The 23,352-nt window shown below is 36.6% G+C and overlaps 1 protein-coding gene across 5 annotated transcripts in view; it reads left to right on the plus strand.

The window, feature by feature from the left end:
- MACROD2 (mono-ADP ribosylhydrolase 2) overlaps positions 1–23,352 on the plus strand; it is a 1,980,208-nt gene that overhangs the window by 314,020 nt on the left and 1,642,836 nt on the right. Inside the window, exon 4 of one of the 5 annotated variants that reach the window (XM_082645910.1) lies at positions 1,153–1,222. The exons of the other annotated variants lie outside the window; for them this stretch is intronic. Within the exon in view, the coding sequence (XP_082502036.1) occupies positions 1,153–1,214 (62 nt within the window). The 3' untranslated portion in view covers positions 1,215–1,222. Of the gene's footprint in view, positions 1–1,152; positions 1,223–23,352 lie in introns of those variants that run through there. 5 annotated transcript variants of the gene reach the window in all.

Here is a 23,352-nt window from a genome sequence, read left to right on the forward strand (position 1 = left end):
ATTATCAGATGGAGATTGAAAAATAAAATATGTGAAATAGCTCAAATTACACTTTTCTGCACAATTTCTGTGTCTTTTCTGTCCGTCTGTCATCAGTCTAATTGATCTTCCATCTATTTATAAGAATAGGTATCCTTACCTCCCTATTAATTTGTGATTAATCATGAAGATGGATAGAAAACACAAGCTCCCTGATTAGGAGTATATGCTTTTTAGTGTGAATAACTTGGGTATCTTTTCTTCTGATTTGGGAAGTATGCATTTAAAACAGTTATATTTATTTAGAAAAACGTGTTTTGGAAACCCTTCTCACACTAGAGATCAGGTAAATTCTCCATCTGTGTTTTATACCCAAACTTTGTCTTATGGCTTCAAAGTCTCCATTTTCAGATCTTGAGGTTCTATATTCAATTTTTTTCGGTCCTACAAAGAAATTTTCCTTCATCGTGACTCAGAATGGAAGAGGAAAAAGAAAGCTATTAAAGCAAACACTACTTCTAGAAAAATTCAATGTTGGTTTTCCTTATAAATAAGAAATACTCTGTAAATAATAATTCTGGGTCAAAAATCACAGAAATATACTTAAAAGATGATGAAGCAAAATATTAAGTGAGATGAGATTAAAATTATTATTAAAATATATTTAACTGAATTAAAAAAATCACCAGATTGTGACTTACAGATGTGAATTATACTATAGAATACTTTTTTTTAACTTCTAACAACATGGAATTTTGCAGCCGGTAGACAGAAATATGTTTAACCAACAGGCTTAAGTTAAATTAAACATTAAAGGATGTCCTGTTTCATAAGGTTTTGTTTCCCATGTGTATTTTGTGCAGCTGAAAGATTTTAAGCTTACTGGAGCATTTGCTCTTGATCACATACTATAAAGGTAGACAAAGGAGAGGGCTAGGAGGTTTGGCAGCTGGGAGGTGTTAATATGGAATTTAATAGCAAAGTAGAGGGGGGTTGGGGCTTTTCTTGGTGAAACGGAGATTGACAGCTGGGAGGAGGAAATAAGTCTTGGTGTCTGAGAAGAGCTGGTAGTTCAGTTGCTTGTAGTTTCAAATGACAAGCTAGCTTTCTTGTGAATGAATGCATTGTCTCCTGCTTTGCTTTCAATTCATGAAAATCGGTTTTTTTTGGTAGATATCATGGAAACCAACTACTCAGCAAAGACATTAACTGCTGACCCGTTTGGCAGCACTTAGGGACACTGGTTCAACAAATTGATGGACTATTCTGTTTGGTCATTATGCCAGGAGAATGGCAGATCAATATTTAACTACCTTTCCAAGAAGTCACACCACTGAAACACTGGTTTTATATAAAGCTGTTTATTTATGCACATGGGAAGCATCCTGAAATGCAAGAAAAATGATTTATTCTAAATGTACAAAACTACTGACGTCAAATACAATGTCAGATTGAGTTCTGACTTTCAGAATTTGAAATACCATTCTTTTCCTATACAAGTTGATGTGTGCCTTGCGTTTAGGTTTCTTGCTCCTGCTACTCAACGTTTTTAAGATGGGTAAATCAACTAGTACTTCGTATCTTAATATTTATTTATCAAAAACATGTGGAATTGTGGGTACTACATTTTATTTACTCTTCTTTCTTAAAGTAACTCATTTCTTCTTCACTTCCCATGCCTTTTTATTTATTTTAATTTTGTCAGTTATGCATTTATACTTTTGCTAGTGTCCTGGCCAAAACTGTACATGTTTTGCTACTGTAGTAGCTTAGCAGCAGTTACCCATCCTCGTGCACATTAAAATCACCTGAGCATAATGCTCAGGCCCGCCCAAGACCAGTGGAAATAGTATAGTTGAAGGAATGCATGCTTTGGAGTCAAACTTCCCTGGGCTCTGGCTCTGCTATTTAATAGCTGTGTGATGTTGGGCAAATTACCTAACCTCTCTGTGTCTGTTTCCTAGGGCTTTGTGAAGATTTTATAAAATATTGGCATAACTTCTAGCCTAGTCCCTGGTACATAGGAGACTGCACTAAAGGATAATAGTAAGTGAGAAGAATAAATATCCCTCTCTCCAATTAGCTTGCTATGGGACCCTGAGCAAGTCACTTAGCCATTTCAGGCCCATTTCTTTACATAAAGAATGCAGATACAACAACACTGGCCAATGTCAAAGAGTACTTCCAAGCATCAAATCACAGCTGTATGTAAAAAGGCTTTGAAAAGTGGAGACCAATGTAGTAATGTAAGATTAGCATTTATTCAGATTGCTAAGGCTGCTTGTACCAGGCTCGAGGAAAACACCATCAAAATTTGAAACTATTTGTGTGGGGCATTCAGTATTTCATTTATCATTTTCTCAGAAGATTTCCTGGAATGCTCTAATGAGTTGCAGACCACACCATGGCTCCTGTGTCTCATTGAATACTTGGAGTGATGATATCCATGAAGAAGAATATTTTCACCACCTTTCCTGTCACTGTTTGGAATTTGTCTCATTGCTGTCTATCACACAGAGTTAATGCAGACTTGGAGATTTTCCTTGGCCTTTTTCAACTCCATGCATCCCTCTTGGCTACAAAGAGCACTTCTTTAGAAAAGATAAATTGCCTTAAGGCCATTCCCTCCCTCCTTTCTGAGCTCATCCTATTATTTTCACCTAAGGATCTTCTTCGAAACCCAAGAAGAGAGTCAAATGTCAACCAAGTTGGGTTTGGCTGGAGTCCTCCACCTCTTGTCATATTGTTTTACTCAGTGTACATTATTTTTCCCTTAGCATGTTTTTTTATGTTTATAGACTTTTTTTTTTTTGCAATGAGTGTAGCTTCATTGTTTTATTTATTTATTTAAATTTTTAAGATTTATTTACTATTTATTTTTGGCTACGTTGGGTCTTCGTTGTTGCACACGGGCTTTCTCTAGTTGCAGCGAGTGGGGGCGACACTTTGTTGCGGTGTGCGGGCTTCTCATTGTGGTGGCTTCTGTTGTTGCGGAGCATGGGCTCTAGGCGCATGGGCTTCAGTAGTTGTGGCTCGTGGGCTCTAGAGCACAGGCTCAGTAGTTGTGGCACACGGGCTTTGTTGCTCCGCGGCATGTGGGATCTTCCCAGACCAGGGCTCGAATCCGTGTCCCCTGCATTGGCAGGCGGATTCTTAACCACTGTGCCACCAGGGAAGTTCCTTCATTGTTTTTTATTAACTCACTTTTCCATTGATCTGTGTCACATATTAAGTGCCATATCAAATATTGCTACAGCTTAGTAATTATCTTCAAATCTATAAACCAACAGCTCTGTGACTGACCCAAAAATCAGGACTCTTAAGTGATTGAATTTTCTTATATTCCAGTAGTATTAAATATCAGTCCATGATATGCATTCACAAAATGGAGGCTTTATGACAACTATTCGTGCAGTGAAAAAATTTCGTGTGCATTTCATGTTTTACATAGTGTATGTAGCAGTGGTTCTCAAACTTGGCAGACATCAGAATGACCTGGAGGTCTTGTTGAAACACAGATTGCTGGGCCCTACCTCCAGAATTTCCTATTCAGTAGCACTGGCAAGGGGCCTGAGAATTTGCATTTCTAACAGGTTTCCTGGCCATGCTGCTACCGCTTCTCTGGGAACTGTTGATACAACATAGGACCCACTGATGTGGTGAGTGCTAAGTTGCACAGCACAGATCCCCTCCAGGGTGGGGCACTCATTCCTGACTGCAAGGAATCCAGGCTGTGATGGCTCCCAGACCCTCTGTGTCAAGTGCCCTCAGTTAAGACTACACATCCTGCTCTACTTACACCTGGCATAAAATGATAGGTCAATGCAGGGATTACACAGGCAATCCTTGCCTTGGATCAGGATAACTGAAGGGCCATCCCAGCTCCAGAGCTCCGATGGGATTGCTGAGTCCTCTGTTGCAGTTTCACAGCCCAACATTTCTCTCTGCCTATTCTCCCTTCCTTTACTCCCAAGCACACTCTCTGATTAACCTTTATCTCAAAGTCCGTGTCCGGAGGCTCTGACCTGCAGCAGTGGATAATAAAATAGTGTTGTATTTGTTAAGTACATATCTGGCAGTAATTAAATATCCCAGCTCATTCTTGTGTAGGAGCAGGAGGTTTGTTGTGGTTTGTTTGGTGATTTGTGAGGCCCTAGATATTTAATTCACCATCAGAATCACCTAGCAGGGTAGTACTAAGCTCCTTTTTCTCTGATTCAGAGCTTTTATTAATTCTCCCTTAACTACTTTATCTCCTTTGTCTCAGCATGTCATTTCTTCTCTTTTTAGGCAAATTTGGTCAGTGTCTTCTTTTCTGTTCATCTGTGTTCAGAGATGAAAAGGTTTCCCCACAGTTGTCATTTTTCATGTTTGCTCCATTTTACATACAAGTGTCTTTTAAGAAGCTCTTGAGGGCTTCCCTGGTGGTGCAGTGGTTGAGAGTCCGCCTGCCGATGCAGGGGACACGGGTTCGTGCCCCGGTCCGGGAAGATCCCACATGCCGCGGAGCAGCTGGGCCCGTGAACCATGGCTGCTGGGCCTGTGCGTCCAGAGCCTGTGCTCTGCAACGGGAGAGGCCACAACGGTGAGAGGCCTGCGTACCGCGCAAAAAAAAAAAAAAAAAGCTCTTGAAACTCCCATGTCTTTCATAAATCAGGTAGTTGTTCTTCAGTGGGTTAGAAGTAAGTTGACTCTCTCCAAATCCACTCTGTGTAAAATTCCAGATGTGCTTCTCTCCAAGCACTTTTACTACTACTAATGACCAGCATTAATGCTTCCTATGTGTCAGCTACTCATTTAAGTACTTTAGAAATATTAACTCTTTTAATCCTCATAGCATTCTATGAAGAAGTTACTATCACTCTTATTTTAGAAAAGAAGAAACCAAGTCCTCAAGAGACTAAATAACTTACCAGGGTTTTGTGACCAAGAAGCAATGACCACAATTCAAATCCAGGAAGATTGGCTTCAGAATCTGTGCTCTTCATTCATACAGCATGCTGCAGATGTTCACATCTTATGTGTTATCAGTTGGCATTTATTTTAGGCATTTTTTAAAGTTGATATAATTTTTAGTAGCTTTATTGAGATTAATTCACATACCATACAATTCACCCATTTAGGTGTATAATTCAATAGGTATTCATTATTAATTTTTTAAAATTGTAAAATATTACAAATATTAGCCTTTTAACCTTTTTTCCAATTACATCGAGATCAATTACATACAACATTGTATTAGTTTAATGTGCAAAACATACTTATTTAATATATGTATATATCATGAAATGATTACCACAATAAGTTTAGTTAATGTCCATCACCTCACATAGTTACAATTTTCTTTTTCTTGTGATGAGAACTTTTAAGATCTATTCTCTTAGCAACTTTCAAATATACAATACAGTGTTGCTAACTATAGTCAGTATGCTGTACATTATATCCCCAGAAATATTTACCTTATAAATGAAAGTTTGTACCTTTTGACCACCTTCATCTACCCCCTACCACTTCTAACAACCAACAATCTGTTCTCTGTCGCAATTAGATTATTTTTTTAGATTTCATATATAAGGGAGGTCATAAAGTATTTATCTTTTTCTTTAACTTAGTATAATGCCCTTAAGGATGTATACCTAGGTGTAGAATTGCTGGGTTACATGCTACTTCTATTTTTAGCTTTTTGAGGAATTGCCAAATTGTTTTTCATAGCGGCTGCAGCATTTATATTCTTACCAGCAGTGTATGGGTGTTCTGGTTTCTCCACATCGTCACCAACATTTGTTGTTATTGTTGTTTTCATTTTTTAAATTTTAGCCATCCTAATAACTGTGAAGTAGTAACTCAATGTGGTTTTCATTTGTATTTCCCTAATGACTAATGATGTTGAATATCCTTTCATGTGCTTATGAACATTTGTATATCTTTTTTGGAGAAATGTCTATTCAAGTCCTTTGCTCACTTTTTAGTTGGGTGGAGTTCTTTATATATTATGAATATTTTACACTTACCTGACCTATGATTTGCATTTTTTCCCATTATGTAGGTTGTCTTTTCATTCTCTTAAATATGTCTTTTGATGCACAAATATTCTTTAATTTTTTTTTTTTTTTTTTTGGTGTATGTGGGCCTCTCACTGTTGTGGCCTCTCCCATTGCAGAGCACAGACTCTGGACACGCAGGCTCAGCGGCCATGGCTCACAGGCCCAGCCGCTCTGCAGCATGTGGGATCTTCCTGGACCGGGGCACAAACCGGTGTCCCCTGCATCGGCAGGCGGACTCTCAACCACTGCGCCACCAGGGAAGACCTATTCCTTAATTATGATGATGTTCAATTTCTCTATTTTTTTCATTTCTTGCTTGTGCTTTTGGGGTCATATTTAAGAATTTATTGCCAAACCTGAGGTCAGGAAGATTTACCCTATGTTTGTTTCTAAGAGTTTTATAGTTTTAGCTCACTCATATATTTAGGTTGTTGATACATTTTTTAGTTAATGTTTATATATGGTGTGAAGTGAGAGTCCAACTTCATTCTTTTTCATGTGGAATTCCAGTTGTCCCAGCACCATTCCTTGAAGAGACTGTTCATTCCTTGTTGAATTGTCTTGACACCCTTGTCCAAAATCAATTAACTATAGATGTTTGGGTTTAACTCTGGACCCTCAGTTCTATTCCATTGGTCTATATATCTATCCTTATGCCAGTACCACACTTTTGATTATTGTAGCTTTGTAGTAAGTTTTATATTATGCTTTTGTGCTACTGGCATTCAGTGTTGATATGTTTTGGCCTGCCTTTTCTCTTTTAGATTGTATTCATACAGTGCCTAACACAGCACCTTAAAACGATTTCTTACAAGCTTGTTCATCTCCTGATTTATATGTCTACTACTATAAATCTATATTCTCTTATCTCCAGTTCTATAATCTAAGACCAAAACATGTCCTGACCAGAACTTTTTGGAAGCAAAGACTGAGCTAGATTGGCTTGAGGTATTTAGTCTTTTTAAAAATCTTACCTAATGTGATTACTCCTATCTTTTACAACAGAGATATTAATATGTTTGATAAGAGGGTAATGGCTGAGATCTCACAGGGATGTTATTTTCTATCTGGTACATAAACTATATTTCCTTTTTAAAACTGAAGAGATTCTGAATCCTGAAACATATTTGATGCCAAAGGTTTCAAAAGAATGATTGTTGACCTAGATTTTGATTTTTGAGATATATGAAGAAAAAAAAAATCCCAATGAAAGTATGATAAATCCTCTGTTGGAGTAGTTCTTATAAAGTTCAGTGTTTAATATGATTGTTTTTTCAATTGTTATTAAAGAATAGTTGAAAAGATTTCTGGACCCAATTCCAATGTGTGGGAGGGGGCTTTCCCACACATACAACCAAGCAATTCTCAGACACCAGCAGGGCATCTGAGAATTCAATTCAATTCAATTCAGTTCTGACACTGTCTACCATAAGATAGCATCAGATTCCACAGTTAAGGATTCAGTTCCACAGGACTGCCCTCCCCCCAACCCCCACTTCAGATGCCAATTGCAAGGCCAGGTTGTTGTTATCTGTGCTTCCGCCCAACTAGCTCAAAGTCGGGGGTTCCCACAACCTACTCCTTGGACTTCAGACACCATTTGAAAACCCAAGTTGCTACCTGTACTTCTGACTGACTGGCTATAAATCAGAGGGTCCCAGGACCTCCTCCTCAGGTTCAACTAATTTGTGAGAGTGACTCACAGAACTCAGAGAAACATTTTACTTTCTAGATTACTGGTTTATTATAAAATCATATAACTCAGGAACAACCAGATGGAAAAGATGCACAGGGCATGGTATGGGGAAAGGGCTTCCATGCCCTCTCAAGGTGGGGCACTGTCCTCAATTTTCATTTGTTCACCAACCTGGAAGTTCTCTGAACCTCATCCTTTTGGGTTTTTATGGAGGTTTCATTACATAGGCATGCATGATTAAATCATTAGCCATTGGCAATTGATTCAACCTCTATTCCCTGACCCCTCCTTGGAGGTCAGGGTTGGGACTGAAGGACTGAAAGTTCTAACTCTCTAATCACCTGTTTGGCTTTTTTGGCAACTGGCCTCCATCCTTAGGTGCTTTCCAAAGTCATCCCATTAACATAACAAAGACACCTTTATCACTCTCCACACTTAGGGAATTCCAAGGGTTTGGGGAGCTCTGTGCCAGAAATAGGGATGAAGAACCAAATATATGTTTCTTATAATAAATCACAGTATCACAATAGTTGTTGGCAGAAAAGCCTTTGTGGAATGAAGCCAAGTGTATTGGGCAGAATTTTTCACTAACATTTATCATTTACAGCACAGCAATGTACGTTGTAAGAAGGAAAATAGTAGTAGTAGTAAGGAATAGTAGTACAGGTGGTGTTTTCTATATAAATGTGTTGCATGAAGAATGGGTGTGCTTCTCCCTTCATCTAAAAACAGACTCTCGGGGCTTCCCTGGTGGTGCAGTGGTTAAGAATCTGCCCGCCAATGCAGGGACCACAGGTTCAAGCCCTGGTCCGGGAAGATCCCATATACCGCAGAACAGCTAAGCCTGTGTACCACAGCTACTGAGCCTGTGCTCTAGAGCCCGCAAGCCACAACTACTGAAGCCCGCACACCTAGAGCCCTTGCTCTGCAACAAGAGAAGCCACCACAATGAGAAGCCTGCGCACCACAACGATGAGTAGCTCCTGCTTGCCGCAAGTAGAGAAAGCCCGCACGTAATAACAAAGACCCAACTCAGCCAAAAATAAATAAATAAATAAATAAAAATTAAAAAAGTAAAAACAGACTCTCTGTCTGTTATGTTTACTAAAACCCAGTGCCAAGAGTGCCTACCAGAAAAAGAAAAAAAGCCTAGCTTCAACCCTCCTACTTCCATGCTGTGATAGCACTTACTGCCTATATTGGTATCATATTCAGTTGTTTAATTCACACTCACATGGTGGGAGAAAAAAAAGACAGAGAGACACTTGTCTCAACTATATCGTTCCATGACAATGGTTATCAGTTTTCTAACATCAAACTTTGGTGATAAAAAGGGTAGTGCTTTGTTTTGGCACTACCTATAATACAATGGCATTGATCCTATAAAGGCTCCTTGTGCAGGGGTGACCCACAGATTTGTCAAGTATTCTGTATTTTTCAGGAGGCAGCCTGAGGATTTCCCAAACTTCAGTCATTCTTGAACCACTTTCAGAATTTTTGCCATAACTGAATAATCCTATATTATTATTTATTTAGTGCTTTTTTTTTTTTTTTTTTTTTTTCCTGTACGCGGGCCTCTCACCTTTGTGGCCTCTCCCGTTGTGGAGCACAGGCTCTGGACGTGCAGGCTCAGTAGCCATGGCTCACGGGCCCAGCCGCTCCACGGCACGCGGGATTTTCCCGGACCGGGGCACGAACCCGCGCCCCCTGCATAGGCAGGCGGACTCCCAACCACTGCGCCACCAGAGAAGCCCTGTTGCCTTGCTTTTTAAAGAAACTAAATTTAAAAGGGAAAATTTGTATAACTATTGTAAAAGAAAAACAGTATCTTTCAAATGAATGCATAACTACTAAAATAAAAAAAATGTACCTATGTTTCCTACCTAAAATTATCTCAGAAAATACTGGAAACACACCACACTGCCCACCACACACATTTATAGGAAAAATTGTGTGTGAGGGGAGAGAAACCCACAAAATTTTCTCTAAATCTGGTATTAAGAATTCATTAGTGCATGCTTAAGAGCAAAGTTAAGTACCAATAAAAAGACCATCACAGAAGTCTGCACATATTTCATACACTTCCTCATTGTATGGAAGCAATCTATTTATATGTTTGCTGCCTTAGACTGAAGTCTTCTTGAGGAGGGACTTGGTTTATCCTGTTTTGTAACCCCATGACCAGCACAGTGTTAAGTAAATAGCAAACTCCCCATAGAGGTTTGTTTAAAACACAAAATAAAATAACAAACAAAAATTGTGCATTTTGCTCATTTCTGCACACTGAACTTGTGAACAAAATGATAATTCGTAATGTAGAACTGTTTGGATTTTGGCTTTTGTCTTTGGTATTAATTTGTTTTAGGCACTTGAGCTCAACTTCACAAGCTTGGCTGTAAAGTGAGAGAACTGGTGATGCTGGCCATTTATTCCAAAGGGCTGGAAAGACTTTACATTTTAAAAGCCCTAGAATGACATGAAATTAGCTATAAAAATCAGTTTTCCTGATTTATTGTCACAGTACATTTAAATACTGTGGTCATCAAATATTTTAACCTGTTATTAGGAAATTATTATGATTTGGAGAAACTGTGGTGACTGTCTTTTCTAAACACTTAAAAATTTTTATGAATCAGCTACAGAGATAGATCCTTCAATTAAGGTGACTGTTAAAGAGATAAAAATGAAGCTATTATTAGAAATAAAGCCCAAATTTTCATTAAGTTCAACTTTTATCTATTAAAGTGATAATTTGATTATGGCCTTCTAGCTCCTCGTTTCTTATGTATGTATTCAAAGGAGAAATCTAATGAGATATTTTTATTAAATCTTTTACCATGGTTTTATAATTTAACATATTGCCAGTCTTTGGAAATGTAGATATAAATCTCTTATAATTTTCTATTTGTTTCCTAAACTTTGGTGATTTAAATGCTTTATTTATGTACTCATTTGCTTATGCTTCTTGGAAGCCTAGTCTTGCATTAAGAGAAGGTTTAAAATGCCAAAATGCTTTGGTAAATTTAAAAAAAGTCCATTGTATTTCTCACATTACTTAACACTGATGAACACAGTCCAATTAGTACTTCTAGAATTCAAATTCATAAAATTCTGAGATTTTAGGTCAGGACGTTTTATTAGAGAAGAAAGCCATTGGCAAATAAATTTTTGATTGTCAGAGAACCAAAAAGAACTGGTATCATTAGAAATTATTTGTCTAGAGCTTTGTTTCACTTGACTAGAATTGAAAAAAATAAAGTTGTTTTTGAAACAACTGTGTGGAAAATTGTGGAAAATCAAGGCTTTTAACATTTTATAATTCGCACCAACCATAATTGGCACAAGGAAAGGAAGTGAACTAAAGTTGTGTTAATATAAACACAAATGTTTTGTTTCCATCTGAGATGAAAGGTTTTTGATGTTCCCTGGTGTGGATATTTATTGGAGAAAAATCTATTGCTAGTCTACATTCTGCTGCAATTGATTTTTAAATATGGAGCTAAACAGGAAATATCATGAGTGATGTGACCATCTGTCAAATGTAAATGAAGTCGGAGCAAGTAGATGGAATCTGCACAAAGCAAGGCGAATGCACTGGAGTACAGTCTGACAGATTTTAAACTCAAGAAGCTATGAGCCCCGTGTATAATGTTTATTTCACATACTTGTAGTTCCTGTGCAGTTGGGTTTATTGTAGCTCTTGTCTCAACGGTGGTAATTTTTGCTAAGTGAATTTAAATAACATTTCATTCCAGTTTCATAGTTTCCATCTGATATGCTTTAGAATACCTGGAACTTCATTTCTTTAGGAGTTCTCTTTTGAAATCCTTAGGAGTTCTTTCCTAGAGGAGAAACTTGTTTTCATAGTAATTATAAATTGGGAATGCAGGTAAGAGGAAGGAAGAAACACAAAAAGGCGCTTTATGTAATCCCACCCCTCTGCTCTCTTCAAAGGTGTCAAAAAGGAATCAGGGATTGTTAAGGCTCACTCTGAGGGATTTACAGAAGGCATCAAACTGGTGACAAGTTACAATGAAAACTTTTCATTATAAGTGCTCTCAGCTAACAGTATGACATCTCATCTTAGTAATCAGTGGAGAAAAAGTTCTTTCAGGCAAAGAATAGTATATTCTAAAGTGATTTTTTTGAGATGGAAATGTAGATAGAGTAGTCATTTAAATAAAGCTTTAGGAGTAAAATGATACATCTATCATTTTGGTTATATGTGTTATATACATTTTTATTGAAATGTGGATGGCTGTAGCTTTATCAAATTACAGTTTTATTATTTTATTGCTGTTTACATTAACTTGCATTAACTCTGTTGTGATTCATCGTTTAAAATGGGACACAAAAATTGCTTTCATCATTTCACAATTTTAAAATAAGTATCAACATAGGGCTATCCTGTTCCTTTAATGGATCAGTTTAATCCTTAGTAATGTAACCCTTTAAAGTCTACATGTCAAAGATAGCATTTTTACTTGAAGAAAGTAAACATAAAAGAACTTTACAGTTTTTAGTATCTGTTTCTTTTGCTGATTTTAATGGACTTCGAAAACAATCAAGGGCAGTGGGTGGCCTCTCACTGGTAGAAGCCAGTTTTTAAGTGCATGTGTTTCTTTTCCATGTTGACCTCTTACCTAGGACATATTTACTCTCTTTTAAAATTGCAGTTTTGGTAAATTTGCTTATTGAAATCTAAATAAGGGGATGTTCCTTTTCAGCAGTCAATATGAAATGCTGCCCTTTATAAATTTAAAATGATTTAAAAACACAGACACACAAATTCATGCTCAGACACACTGCATATACCAAAGGACTTGTAAAGGAGTATGGATCTTGCACTAATGATTGTGTTACCTGCATGTTATTAACAGTAAATAATACACATTATTTACTTATACTTACATGCATATTTATTGAAGTCCTGCTAACACATAGTTAATACAGCTTATTTTTGCTAGACATCTAATATGCATCAGACCCTTTGCTAAATGCATTCAATTCAATCTATTATTTAGTTTTCACCATAACACTTAGGTATGTATTGTTTTAATATCCTTTTACTAAATGTGAGGACATGAAAACAACAGAATGACTTACCCAAGGACATATTCCTAGAAAGTGGTGGCTTAACAATTGAAACTCTCATCTGTCTATCTTTATGTAGAGCCATGATCCATAGTAGCATCCTATAAAATCTATGTTGTAGAATTCATAGTTTCCTAAAATACTGTGGGGATGATAACTTTATTTCCATTGAATTCTGCTGTATTTTTTCCCCTCAGATTCTTCTTTACCTGGTGGGTTTTCTTGGTCTCCTTTATTTCAAATGTGGAAGAGGGGGCTAAGGCCAGAGATAGATATGTCATGAGGGTATGGCCCTGGATGAGATCACCAAGAAAGTCTGGAACAAAACTAGTGTTGAGGATAGAAAATGGGGAAACCCCAGCAATATGATCAAATTTATGCTTTGGGGAATGAATTTGACAGCAGTTTACCGAGGAAGGGTATAGCAATTAATTGCCACCCTCATTCAAATGTACGGTTTCCAGGATTCTTTTTGCCAATGGTAGCTTAAAAGACAATCCATAAGGAGTCATGATGATGCTCCCAGTGAATTCTTAGCTTTGTCTTTCAACGCTTCATCATTCATCGTACTCTTTCCCTGAAACAATTTTCACTGCATTCCAGCACTAACTTTTGGAATTATGAATTCTTCAAGTTGGTTAGCCACTCTGTAAAGTAGAACTTCCAGTGAAGAAGATATTATAATAACTGTTTTGCAGAGGAAAACAAGACAGAACTGTTAAATGCTTGCAAAGTAACACAGCTGGAAAGAAGTGGCCCAGACAAGATGTAAGATTAGGTATCCATAAGCTTACAACGCTTTCTATTAAACTACAGTTGCCCTTTAATGAGGTGAAAGTTTGTTTTTTCTCAGTAGAAGATATCAATGACTATTGAAGAGACTGATGAGAATTGATTGATTGATTAATATAACCTACTTATAAATTCCCATAAGGTTATTCACTGGGATATTGCACCAAAGTGAATTTTTCTGATAACAGTTGCTCTTTCTCTTTAATGCCAGACACAGTAGTTCCCCCTTATCTACATTTTCACTTTCCATGGTTTCAGTTACCTGCCATCAACTGCAGTCCAAAAATATTAAATGGAAAAATTCCAGAAATAAACAATTCATAAGTCTAAAATTGTGCACAGTTCTGAGTAGCATGATGAAATCTTACTACTCCATCCTGCCCTGGATGTGAATTATCCCTTTGTCCAGCATATCTGCCCATTAGTCACTTATTAGCCTTTTTGGTTATCAGATCAACTGCCGAGGTATTGTGTTCAAGTAGTCCTTATTTTACCTAATAATGGCCCCAAAGCACAAGAGTAGTGATGCTGGCAATGCAGATATGCCAAAGAGAAGCCGTAAAGTGCTTCCTAAAGTGAAAGGTGAAAGTTCTCAAGTTAATAAGGAAAGAAAAAAAAAATCATCTGCTGAGGTTGCTAAGATCTATGGTAAGAACGAATCTTATATCTGTGAAATTGTGAAGAAGGAAAAATAAATTTATGCTAGTTTTGCTGTCATACCTCAGACTGCAAAAGTTATGGCCACAACGTGTGATAAGTGCTTAGTTAAGATGGAAAAGCCATTAAATTTGTATATTAAGATATTCTGAGAGAGAGCGAGAGCACGTTCACGTAACATTTATTAGAGTATATTGTTAAAGTTGGTCTATTTTTGGGCTTCCCTGGTGGCGCAGTGGTTGAGAGTCCGCCTGCCAATGCAGGGCACACGGGTTCGTGCCCCGGTTCGGAAGGATCCCACATGCCACAGAGCAGCTGGGCCCGTAAGCCATGGCCGCTGAGCCTGTGCGTCCGGAGCCTGTGCTCCGCAACGGGAGAGGCCACGGCAGTGAGAGGCCCGCGTACCACAAAAAAGAAAAAAAATATATGTATGCCACACTTCTCTGTTTAACATACAATAATGAGCACAGGTTAACCATTTCTTGATGACTTTAGGGTAACATGAAGATCATTTGCTGTACATTGAATGATGCTAAGAGCTGTTTGCTTGTCCATTGTTCTAGATTGTTATGTTGCCTGAGTTGTTACATCTGCTTTTTATAATTGGTCAGCTCTGTTTTTGATGTAAAATTGCCTGTGGTCTTTGTGCCTTTCTTTAGCAGCTCCTGTCTTCTAATTTGCTGCTCTTATTCAGCATAGCATTGGGAAATCAATGTCATGGCTCAAAGAACTGTAGTGTTAGCAAGAGTAAATATTCTGTGAGTGAGGGTGGCCCTGAGGAACTCCTCCATGATTACAGATTAGTGTATGGGCTTTAGTAAATATAAGTACTGTGCAGGGGCTGTATTGATCATCTTTTGCTTTGTCAGCTGGGTTCTTGATGGTTAAAGTCACCAGAAACGTGTGCTGTGCATAAATGAAGTGCCACTGAATTCCTTCACCCTGATTGTTTGCCCTGTCATTAGGACAGACCAGCTACTTAAAACAAGTAGGGGAAAATCTATGCTAACAATACAGCAATATGCTTTGAGGAACTTTTGGTTTATTTGATAGGTTATCAATGGCATTTGGATCAGACCAGCAGCTTCCTTGGGGATGAAAGTAGGAGGTTAGAAATGTGCTAAGATTGTCCCAGCCCTCTGTTCAGCCACCATCAGACCTATGTCTTTTATATTTAAGATTCTGAGAAGCAACAGACAGAACAGTAATCTCATTTTAGAGAAGTAATTATTGGTACCTTCTTCTCAGGAAATCATGGATTCATTTTATTGTCATTGTTTTAATCTCCCTTTCTTTTAATTGAGGTGGAATTCACATAATATGCAATTAACCATTTTCAAGTGTACAATTCAGCAGCATTTAGTGCATTTATAATGTTGTTCAACCACCATCTCTAGGTTCAACACTTGTTCGTAACTCCAGAAAAACACTGCATACCTACTTAAGTATTCACCCCCTACCTTCTCCTTCCTGCATCCTGTCAACCACTAATGTGCTTTCTGTGTCAATGGATTTACCTATTCTGGGTAGTTCATATAAATGAATCATATAATATGTGAACTTTTGTGTCTGGCTTCTTTCACTTAATGTAAGGTTTTTTTGAGGTTCACTCAGGTTGTAGCATAAATCAGTACATCATTCCTTATGACTGAATAATATTCTATTGTTCAGAATGTTGATATATATATATATATATTTGTATATTCGTTCAATTTGTATATTCACATATACATTGAATTATACATTCATGTACATTCAAGCGTACACTTTATATATTCATTCATGTGTTGGACAGTGAGGTTTCTCCCTTTTGGCTATTATGAACAAGGCTGCTATGAACATTTGTGTACAAGTTTCTGTGTGGATATATGTTTTTATTTCTTTTGGCTATATATCTAGGGTGGAATTTCTGGGTCACATGGTAATTCTGTGTTTAGCTTTTTGATATCAGGCTTTGGTATCAAGGTAAAGCTGGCCTCATAGAATGTGTTAGGTAATTGGAAGAGTTTGAGCGAATTGGTGTTGATTCTTTTTTAAATGTTTATGGAATTGACCAGTGGAAAAACTGTCTGATCCTGGATTTTCCTTTGTTGGGAGGTTTTTGATTACTGATTCAATCTCTTTACATTTGATTCTCTTGATTCACAGTAGTGATGTTCTATAAAATTACTGTGAACACTGAATTAGAGACAACTGAGAGTTAGGTTTCTGCAAGCCTTTGGGCAACCAGTCAACATGTAACTTTATTTTATGTGTGCTTCTCTTTAAAGACACCTTACTTAATATTTATTTCTTATATGTAATTAATTATATACAGTATTTTCTTTTATAATAACACTAGTCAACAGAGGTTAACATTTTCCTGACCTTGGGTAACATTACTACACATTTCTTTGTCTTTTAGCCTAAGAACAATGCTTTCCACTATGGTTTTTGTTATTGGTCATCATTTCATGAATCCACAAATTTAGCCACGTTTCCATCTTTCCATAGCTTCCTCACACGCTACAGATGTTTCTTTAGTCCTTTCTGGAGTGGGCTCACATATAGATTGGCACATTTCTTCTTCCTTTTCCTGGATGTACCATGTTATTGATTCATTAACATTGAACTCACAGCCAATAGCAGTGTAACTCATGCCTGAGCAAAGCTTATCTAACAAACCAATTTCCTCCAAAAGGCACATCACAGGCTTTTTGCCCTTAAGAACACTAGGCAACAGTTTAGCACTATGCTGGGGCCACTGGTGTTACAAATAAAGTTTAGTGAGTAGGCAAATTTGCAAATATAGTATCTGTGAATAAAGGGGCTTGACTGTATTTCTTCAAATATTTTTTTCTGCCCCCCTTTTTTCTCTCTTCTTCTTGTGGGACTTTCAATATGCATATGTTAATAGGCTTGATGGTGTTCCTTAGATCCTTTGGCTCTCTTTATTTTTCCTTATTCTTTTTTCTTTCTGCTTCTCAGACTGGGTAACTTAACTTGCTGTCTTCAAGTTCACTGATTCTTTCTTCTGCCTGCTAAAATCTGTCGTTGAACCCTTCTAGAAAATTTTCCATCTTCGTTCTTGTACTTTTCAGCTCTTTAATTTCTATTTGATTCCTTTTTATAATTTCTATCTTTCTATTGATGTTCCTTACTTGTTCATACATTAGTTTCTGATTTCATTTTGTTCTTTGTTCATAGTTTCCTTTAGCTTCTTGAGCTTAAGACAGTCAATTTAAAGTCTTCATATAGTTAAATCCAGTAGCTGGGCATCCTTAGGAAGGGTTTCTGTTGGTTTCCTTTTATCCTGTAAATCAATCATACTTTCATGTTGCTTTGTAATTTTTTTGTGGAGCATTGGACATTTTGAATATTGTGGTAACTGTAGCAATCAGATTCTTCCTCCTCCCCAAGGACTCTTGTTGTTACTTGATGAAGTCCTCAGTTGTCCATTTGTTTAGTGATTTTTTCCTAACAGTTTTTTTTTTTTTCCAAACCTGTATTCCTTGTCATGTGTGGGCACTAAAGTCTCCGTTCCATAGTCAGCTAGTGATCTTTCAAATAATTCCTTGAAAGCCTGGATACAATAAGAAAAGAAAAGGAAAAGTATTCTGTCTCTCTAAATTCCTTTGACAGATACTACCTAGGAAGCTGCTTTAGCCCAATTAGGTTGAAACAATGGCCAGACACTGTGCTGGTCCATCAGTGAGTTGCCAGACAGATCAAAATAGAGAACCCCAATTTTTAGAGGTTGTGTATTGTCCTTACTGACTGACACCAGCAAGCTCCACCAGTATCACCATCTCTCCTCCATGGGGCTGGGGATGGAAGATGGTAGCTGATATGTGAAATGCCAAAATTTGCTGAAATTTACCAGGCAGTTTATTACTTTTTCATTTAGCGCTCCTCTGAATGCTGCAAGTATTTCACTAGATTTCAGAATTATGAACTAGTTTATTCTGACAGCTCTTGACACCTCAATAGTTGTTTCAGTGGAGGAACTAATTCCTGGGACTTTCTACTTCATCATTGCCTGTAACGTTACTTTAGTCCAATTTTAAATTTCTTTTTAATATTTTTTTCTGTAGGTGAATTTTATGTGTAGTTTCAAGTCATTTGGAATTTCATTGTAAGTAGTAAAAAGTCATTTAATAGCAAAGGTTAATTAAAATGGAAAAGTGCATATAAAATGAAACATTATTTGTTATCATTATGGTTTTTCTTTTCATGGAACTGACTTACCTATTCTTCAAAATTGACATACATTAAATAGTGTCTAATGTTTTCTTATTTATAATAATAATATTATTTTAATATTTAACCTTCAGTTAAATATTAGACCAAGTTGAGTGTTCATTTTGTCATAATGCTATAATAATGGCTTGATCATTCAACATGAAGAATCCTTTTACTGGAACCATTTTTCAGCTCATTTCTAAAGAAAAAATAACATAAAGTGATTTCTGTGAGCTGCAGTGTTGGCATTGTATGAAGTTCAGTGGTAGTAGTGATGATGGTGGTGGTGATGATAATAGTGATGATGATGCAGCCGTCTCAACAACACAACATCTATGAGTTGAGAACATTAACATTTAAAAAATGTGTTGATAAATTCTTGTTGATAAATCTTGTTTCATGTTTTATAATTTTTATGACGTGTTGAGGTATCATTAGCAAATTAGAATGCTAATCTTGGAAAGCTTGTACATTTTGGTAACTGCAAAATAATAAAGTATTTCAAATTTTGCCAATCAGTTCTTCTCTGCCCAATCAAGGATTAAGCTATTTTAGGTAAATTTTAGTAAAATTTCAATTTGTAAACTATGTTGGGTTTTATAGAGAGAAAATACTTTATAGAATTAAGAAGAGTAAACTAATATAAAACATTGTCTAATATGCAAATAAATATGAGAATGGCTATTTTGTAACTGTACTTTAATAATGACTTAGGTAGAAGAATAACACATTTGCTATTAAAATAGGTATACATTAATGTCAGACGAAAGGGTGGATAGATTATTATGTAACTGGAAAATAAATCAATTTGAAAAAGTTTAATGCTCAGTAAAATTACATATCTGTATTTGAAAGAAGTGATTAGAAAATAAAATATCTTTTTAATATTAATAATAAATGGGTGTTTGCCACCTCAGTGATATAATTTGGAGTAAAACTTTCATGGGTTTTCCATTATCTATTGATATAGGTAATATAGATAATGGATTCCCTTGATTATGCCTTAAAGGGAATGTCTCTATTGGAAAAGTCATTCTTAGATTTTTAACAATTACTCATCCTATATTACAGAAAACTGTTGAGTGTAACATGTTTTGATTAAAAACATTTTTAGCCAATTAGAATGAACTCAACCTGGGAAATAGCTGAGTTTACCTGGACTCATTTTATCAGAGAAGTCACACTGATTTATTAGGCTGGGAAATGGCATGGTGAATCTAGATAAGTTCTCTGCTCAGTATCAGAATTTCAGAGTGCTCATTCTACCTTCATTGCAATACTTGGTTGTTTTAAAACTATGTTCTTCCTTACGTGACCACTGGCCACATGTGGCTTTTCATTATTGAAATACAGCTAGTACATACGTATTGTAAGTGTAAATTACATACAAGATTTCAAAAACTTAGCAAGGAAAAAAAATTCAAAATATCTCATTAATAGTTTATTACATTGATTATATGTTATTCTATTGATAGTATGTTGAAATGATAATATTTGGGATATATTAGATTTAAATAAAAATTAAATTAGTTTCATCTGCTTCTTTTTTACCTTTTTTAATGTGACAACTAGAAAATTTCAGATTCCATATGTGGCTCACATTTATGGCTTTCATTATATTTCCTTTGGATGGCACTTTCCTAGACGGCCTCTTAATTGCTAGGCTGCAATTTGCTCACTGGAGCAATGGAGGAATTAGACTAAAATAATCTTTAAGACCTTTTATAGCATCAAAATTCCATTTTTTCTCCTATATAGTTAAGTTAGGTTGCTACTTCTGTTCCCCAAATATTTATATTTCATTCAGCTATGTTTTACCTTGAAAGATAAAGCAATATAGAATATCAGCGTAATGCTTTGCCAAGCAATTTGGAAGATTTGGTATCTAGTATATCAGTCACTCCTATTTGGTATTTATTCTGACACAGATAAGCTAATTTTTGCTTAATGGATTTCAGTTATTCTTTGAGATGCTTAATATCAGATGTTTTGGTCTTAAAGTAAATGTATCAGTTGAACCCTGAGGGAGCTCATTTTACTGCCATTACTCATTTTTCCTGGCATACGAAGAAACTATGATAATGGAATTTTGTATTATTGTGCCTTTGTGCTTGTAGTTTATCCTCAGCAAATTTTAGATAATTCAATGTAAACTACTTAATAAAAGACAGCAGATATAGTAATCCAGTGTGTGATAGGACTTTATTTGGGTTATTTCCCTGTATTTGTAAGGTAGTAGTTTTAACTAATGTAAAAAGTTATGTCAGTGGTTTCCTAACATAGCTAATGATTATAAGACTCTTAAAATACTTTTATTCTTATGGGTTAATGCAAACTCAAGGACTTGTTAAAATTATGTAGTTCAGAATGTTAGCACTAGAATCTTCAAACTATATTTTAGATGGTATTTACTTATTGGTAAATAGATTATTCAAAAAAAAATTAAGTGGACCAAGAACCTGTAATTATAGATTCTAGACTTTATCACCACCATCACCATTTACTAAGTGAACAACTGGTGGAATTCATTTCATATCTCTAAGCTTCAATTTCTAGCCTCACTAGCCTTTCAGAGCTGTATATAAAATAAGATTATGATATGTGTGAGTGCCCTCTGAAGCTCTGCATAAATGTAAGGTATTTGAGGTGCAGGCGTCGTTCTCTCCTGAGTATTTAAATGTTTCACCCTATTCCTCCATACACCAGGCTGAAGGGAATAGAGAAATCTCGTTGTGAGCACAAACCCACTTTTTGTTTTTACCCAGACAGCTTTACCCCTTGCCTGTTTAGACTGTCCATTTCTAGCTTTCATCCTCCCCAGCTCTCCAATCAGTTTAGCTCTATTCTTTGGTTCCTGATAAATTGCCACCTTAGGTTTCTTATTTTAATGGTAGATTGGATGCATGTCTCTTGCTGTGACCCATGTGTGGATTTGTGCCTGTCTCCAGAGCCATGCAACACAGCTCTGGGTCAGAATGTCTTCCATAGCTAACCTCAGACCTGTGCTATCCAGGCTGAGTCTATGGTATCCATGGATTTCTAGGACAGTAAAGAAGGCTCCACTGACAGGTTGACTCTAAGCTTGCTGTTGGTTAAATAGAAGGAGGCTGAGATCTGGATATGTGTTTACCCCTCAAAGAGCTAGTGTTTTAGATCAGAGAAAGTGGAGAGGTAGAAGGCAGAGGTTATCATTATAGCTTGGAGTAACTTCCAGTTTGACATTTTGTTATGAAAGCTGATTATAACCAAGATATTGTCTGAAATAGAATACATATGAAACACGTTTAGTTCAGAAGGTTAGGAAACTTGTGAATTAGCGTGTTATCATGGATGTTGAAGGCATGTCTGATATATGGGGCCCATGTGTTTCAGTAAGGAATGGTGGAAAGGCAAACTGAGCTGAATATTAGAAGTGAATAACCTGGTACACAAGTCCTTTGTGATCTAATTCCATTTTATTTTATAGGTTTTCTTTCACCTTCTCTCCTTTAGTCATGCCAAGGGTCAGAAAATTGAATATATTCTGTATTCCTTGGTATACTTCTCCTTTTTCCTGCTTTTCACATTTTCTAACCTTATTTCCTCTGCCTGGAATCTCTTTCTCCTCCTGGGTGCAGACCATCTCATATGTAGTCTTTAAGACTCATCCGTGCAAATCCTGGCTTCCCTCCTCCTCTTCCTTGCCCACCTTGGGGGAGAGGAGGTCCCCAACACAAAAACAATTCCTCTTCTTAACTCCTGCTGCAATTTTATCATAAGTATAATTTCTTCCAGTTTTCTATTCATATCTTAGCTTTATTATTGCTCTCTATCTATGAACGTTTGTGTCTCTCCAAAATTCATATGCTGAAGCCCTGACCATCAAGGAGGTGGGGCCTTTGGAAGTAATTAGACTTAGATGAAGTCCTGAGGATGGAGCCCCCAGAATGGGATTAATGTCCTTATAAGTAGAGGAAGAGACATCAGAGCTTTATCTCTCCTTCCATGAGGATACAACTCGAAGGCGGCTTTCTGCAAGCCAGCAAGAGGGCTCTCACCCCAAACCGCAACTTTTGGCACCTTGAACTTAGACTACCCAGACTCCAGAACTGTGAGAGATAAAAGTCTGTTATTTAAGTCCCCTAGTCTGTGGTAGTTTGTTATAGCAGTCCGGGCTAAGATGGAAGTATTATGTCTGATGCACAGCACATAATTTTAGTATAAAGCAGCTTATAAATTGGGGTTGGACTGAATTTGTAGATTAATTTGGGGAGAATTGACATCTTTACAATATTGAGTTTTCCAACCCATGAAGATCGTGTATTGACACATGTATTTAGGTCTCCTTTAATTTCTGTTAGCATTGTTTTGTAGTTTTCAGTGTATAGCTCTTACATATCTTTTGTCAAATGTATCCCTAATTATTACATATTTTTGATACTGTGGTAATTTGTTTTATTCAACTGTTTCTAGAAATAAAAATTTTAAATATTGCTCTTTTATACTGCAACACACACCACTAAACTTATTAGTTCTAGTTGATTTTTTTTTTTGTACAATATCTAAAATTTTCTACATACTGGATCATGTTACCTTTCATTTACTATTTACTTCTTCCTTTCCTGTATGGGTATCTTTTTTTTTGTTTTGTTTTGCCTTGTCTTATATTGCCTTATTACAATGGCTAGAATTATCAGTACAATGTTGAATAGAAGTTGTATAAGCAGACATCCTTGCCTCGTTCCTGATCTTAGGGGGAAAGTGTTCACTCCTTCACCGTAAAATATAATGTTAGCTGTGGGTTTTTTTGGCTGTGCCGCACGGCACCTGGGATCTTAGTTCCCCAACCAGGGATCAAACCCACACCCCCTGCATTGGAAGCATGGAGTC

Source organism: Mesoplodon mirus, assembly GCF_964341445.2.
Source record: "Mesoplodon mirus genome assembly, chromosome: 15".
Lineage (NCBI taxonomy): Eukaryota > Metazoa > Chordata > Mammalia > Artiodactyla > Ziphiidae > Mesoplodon > Mesoplodon mirus.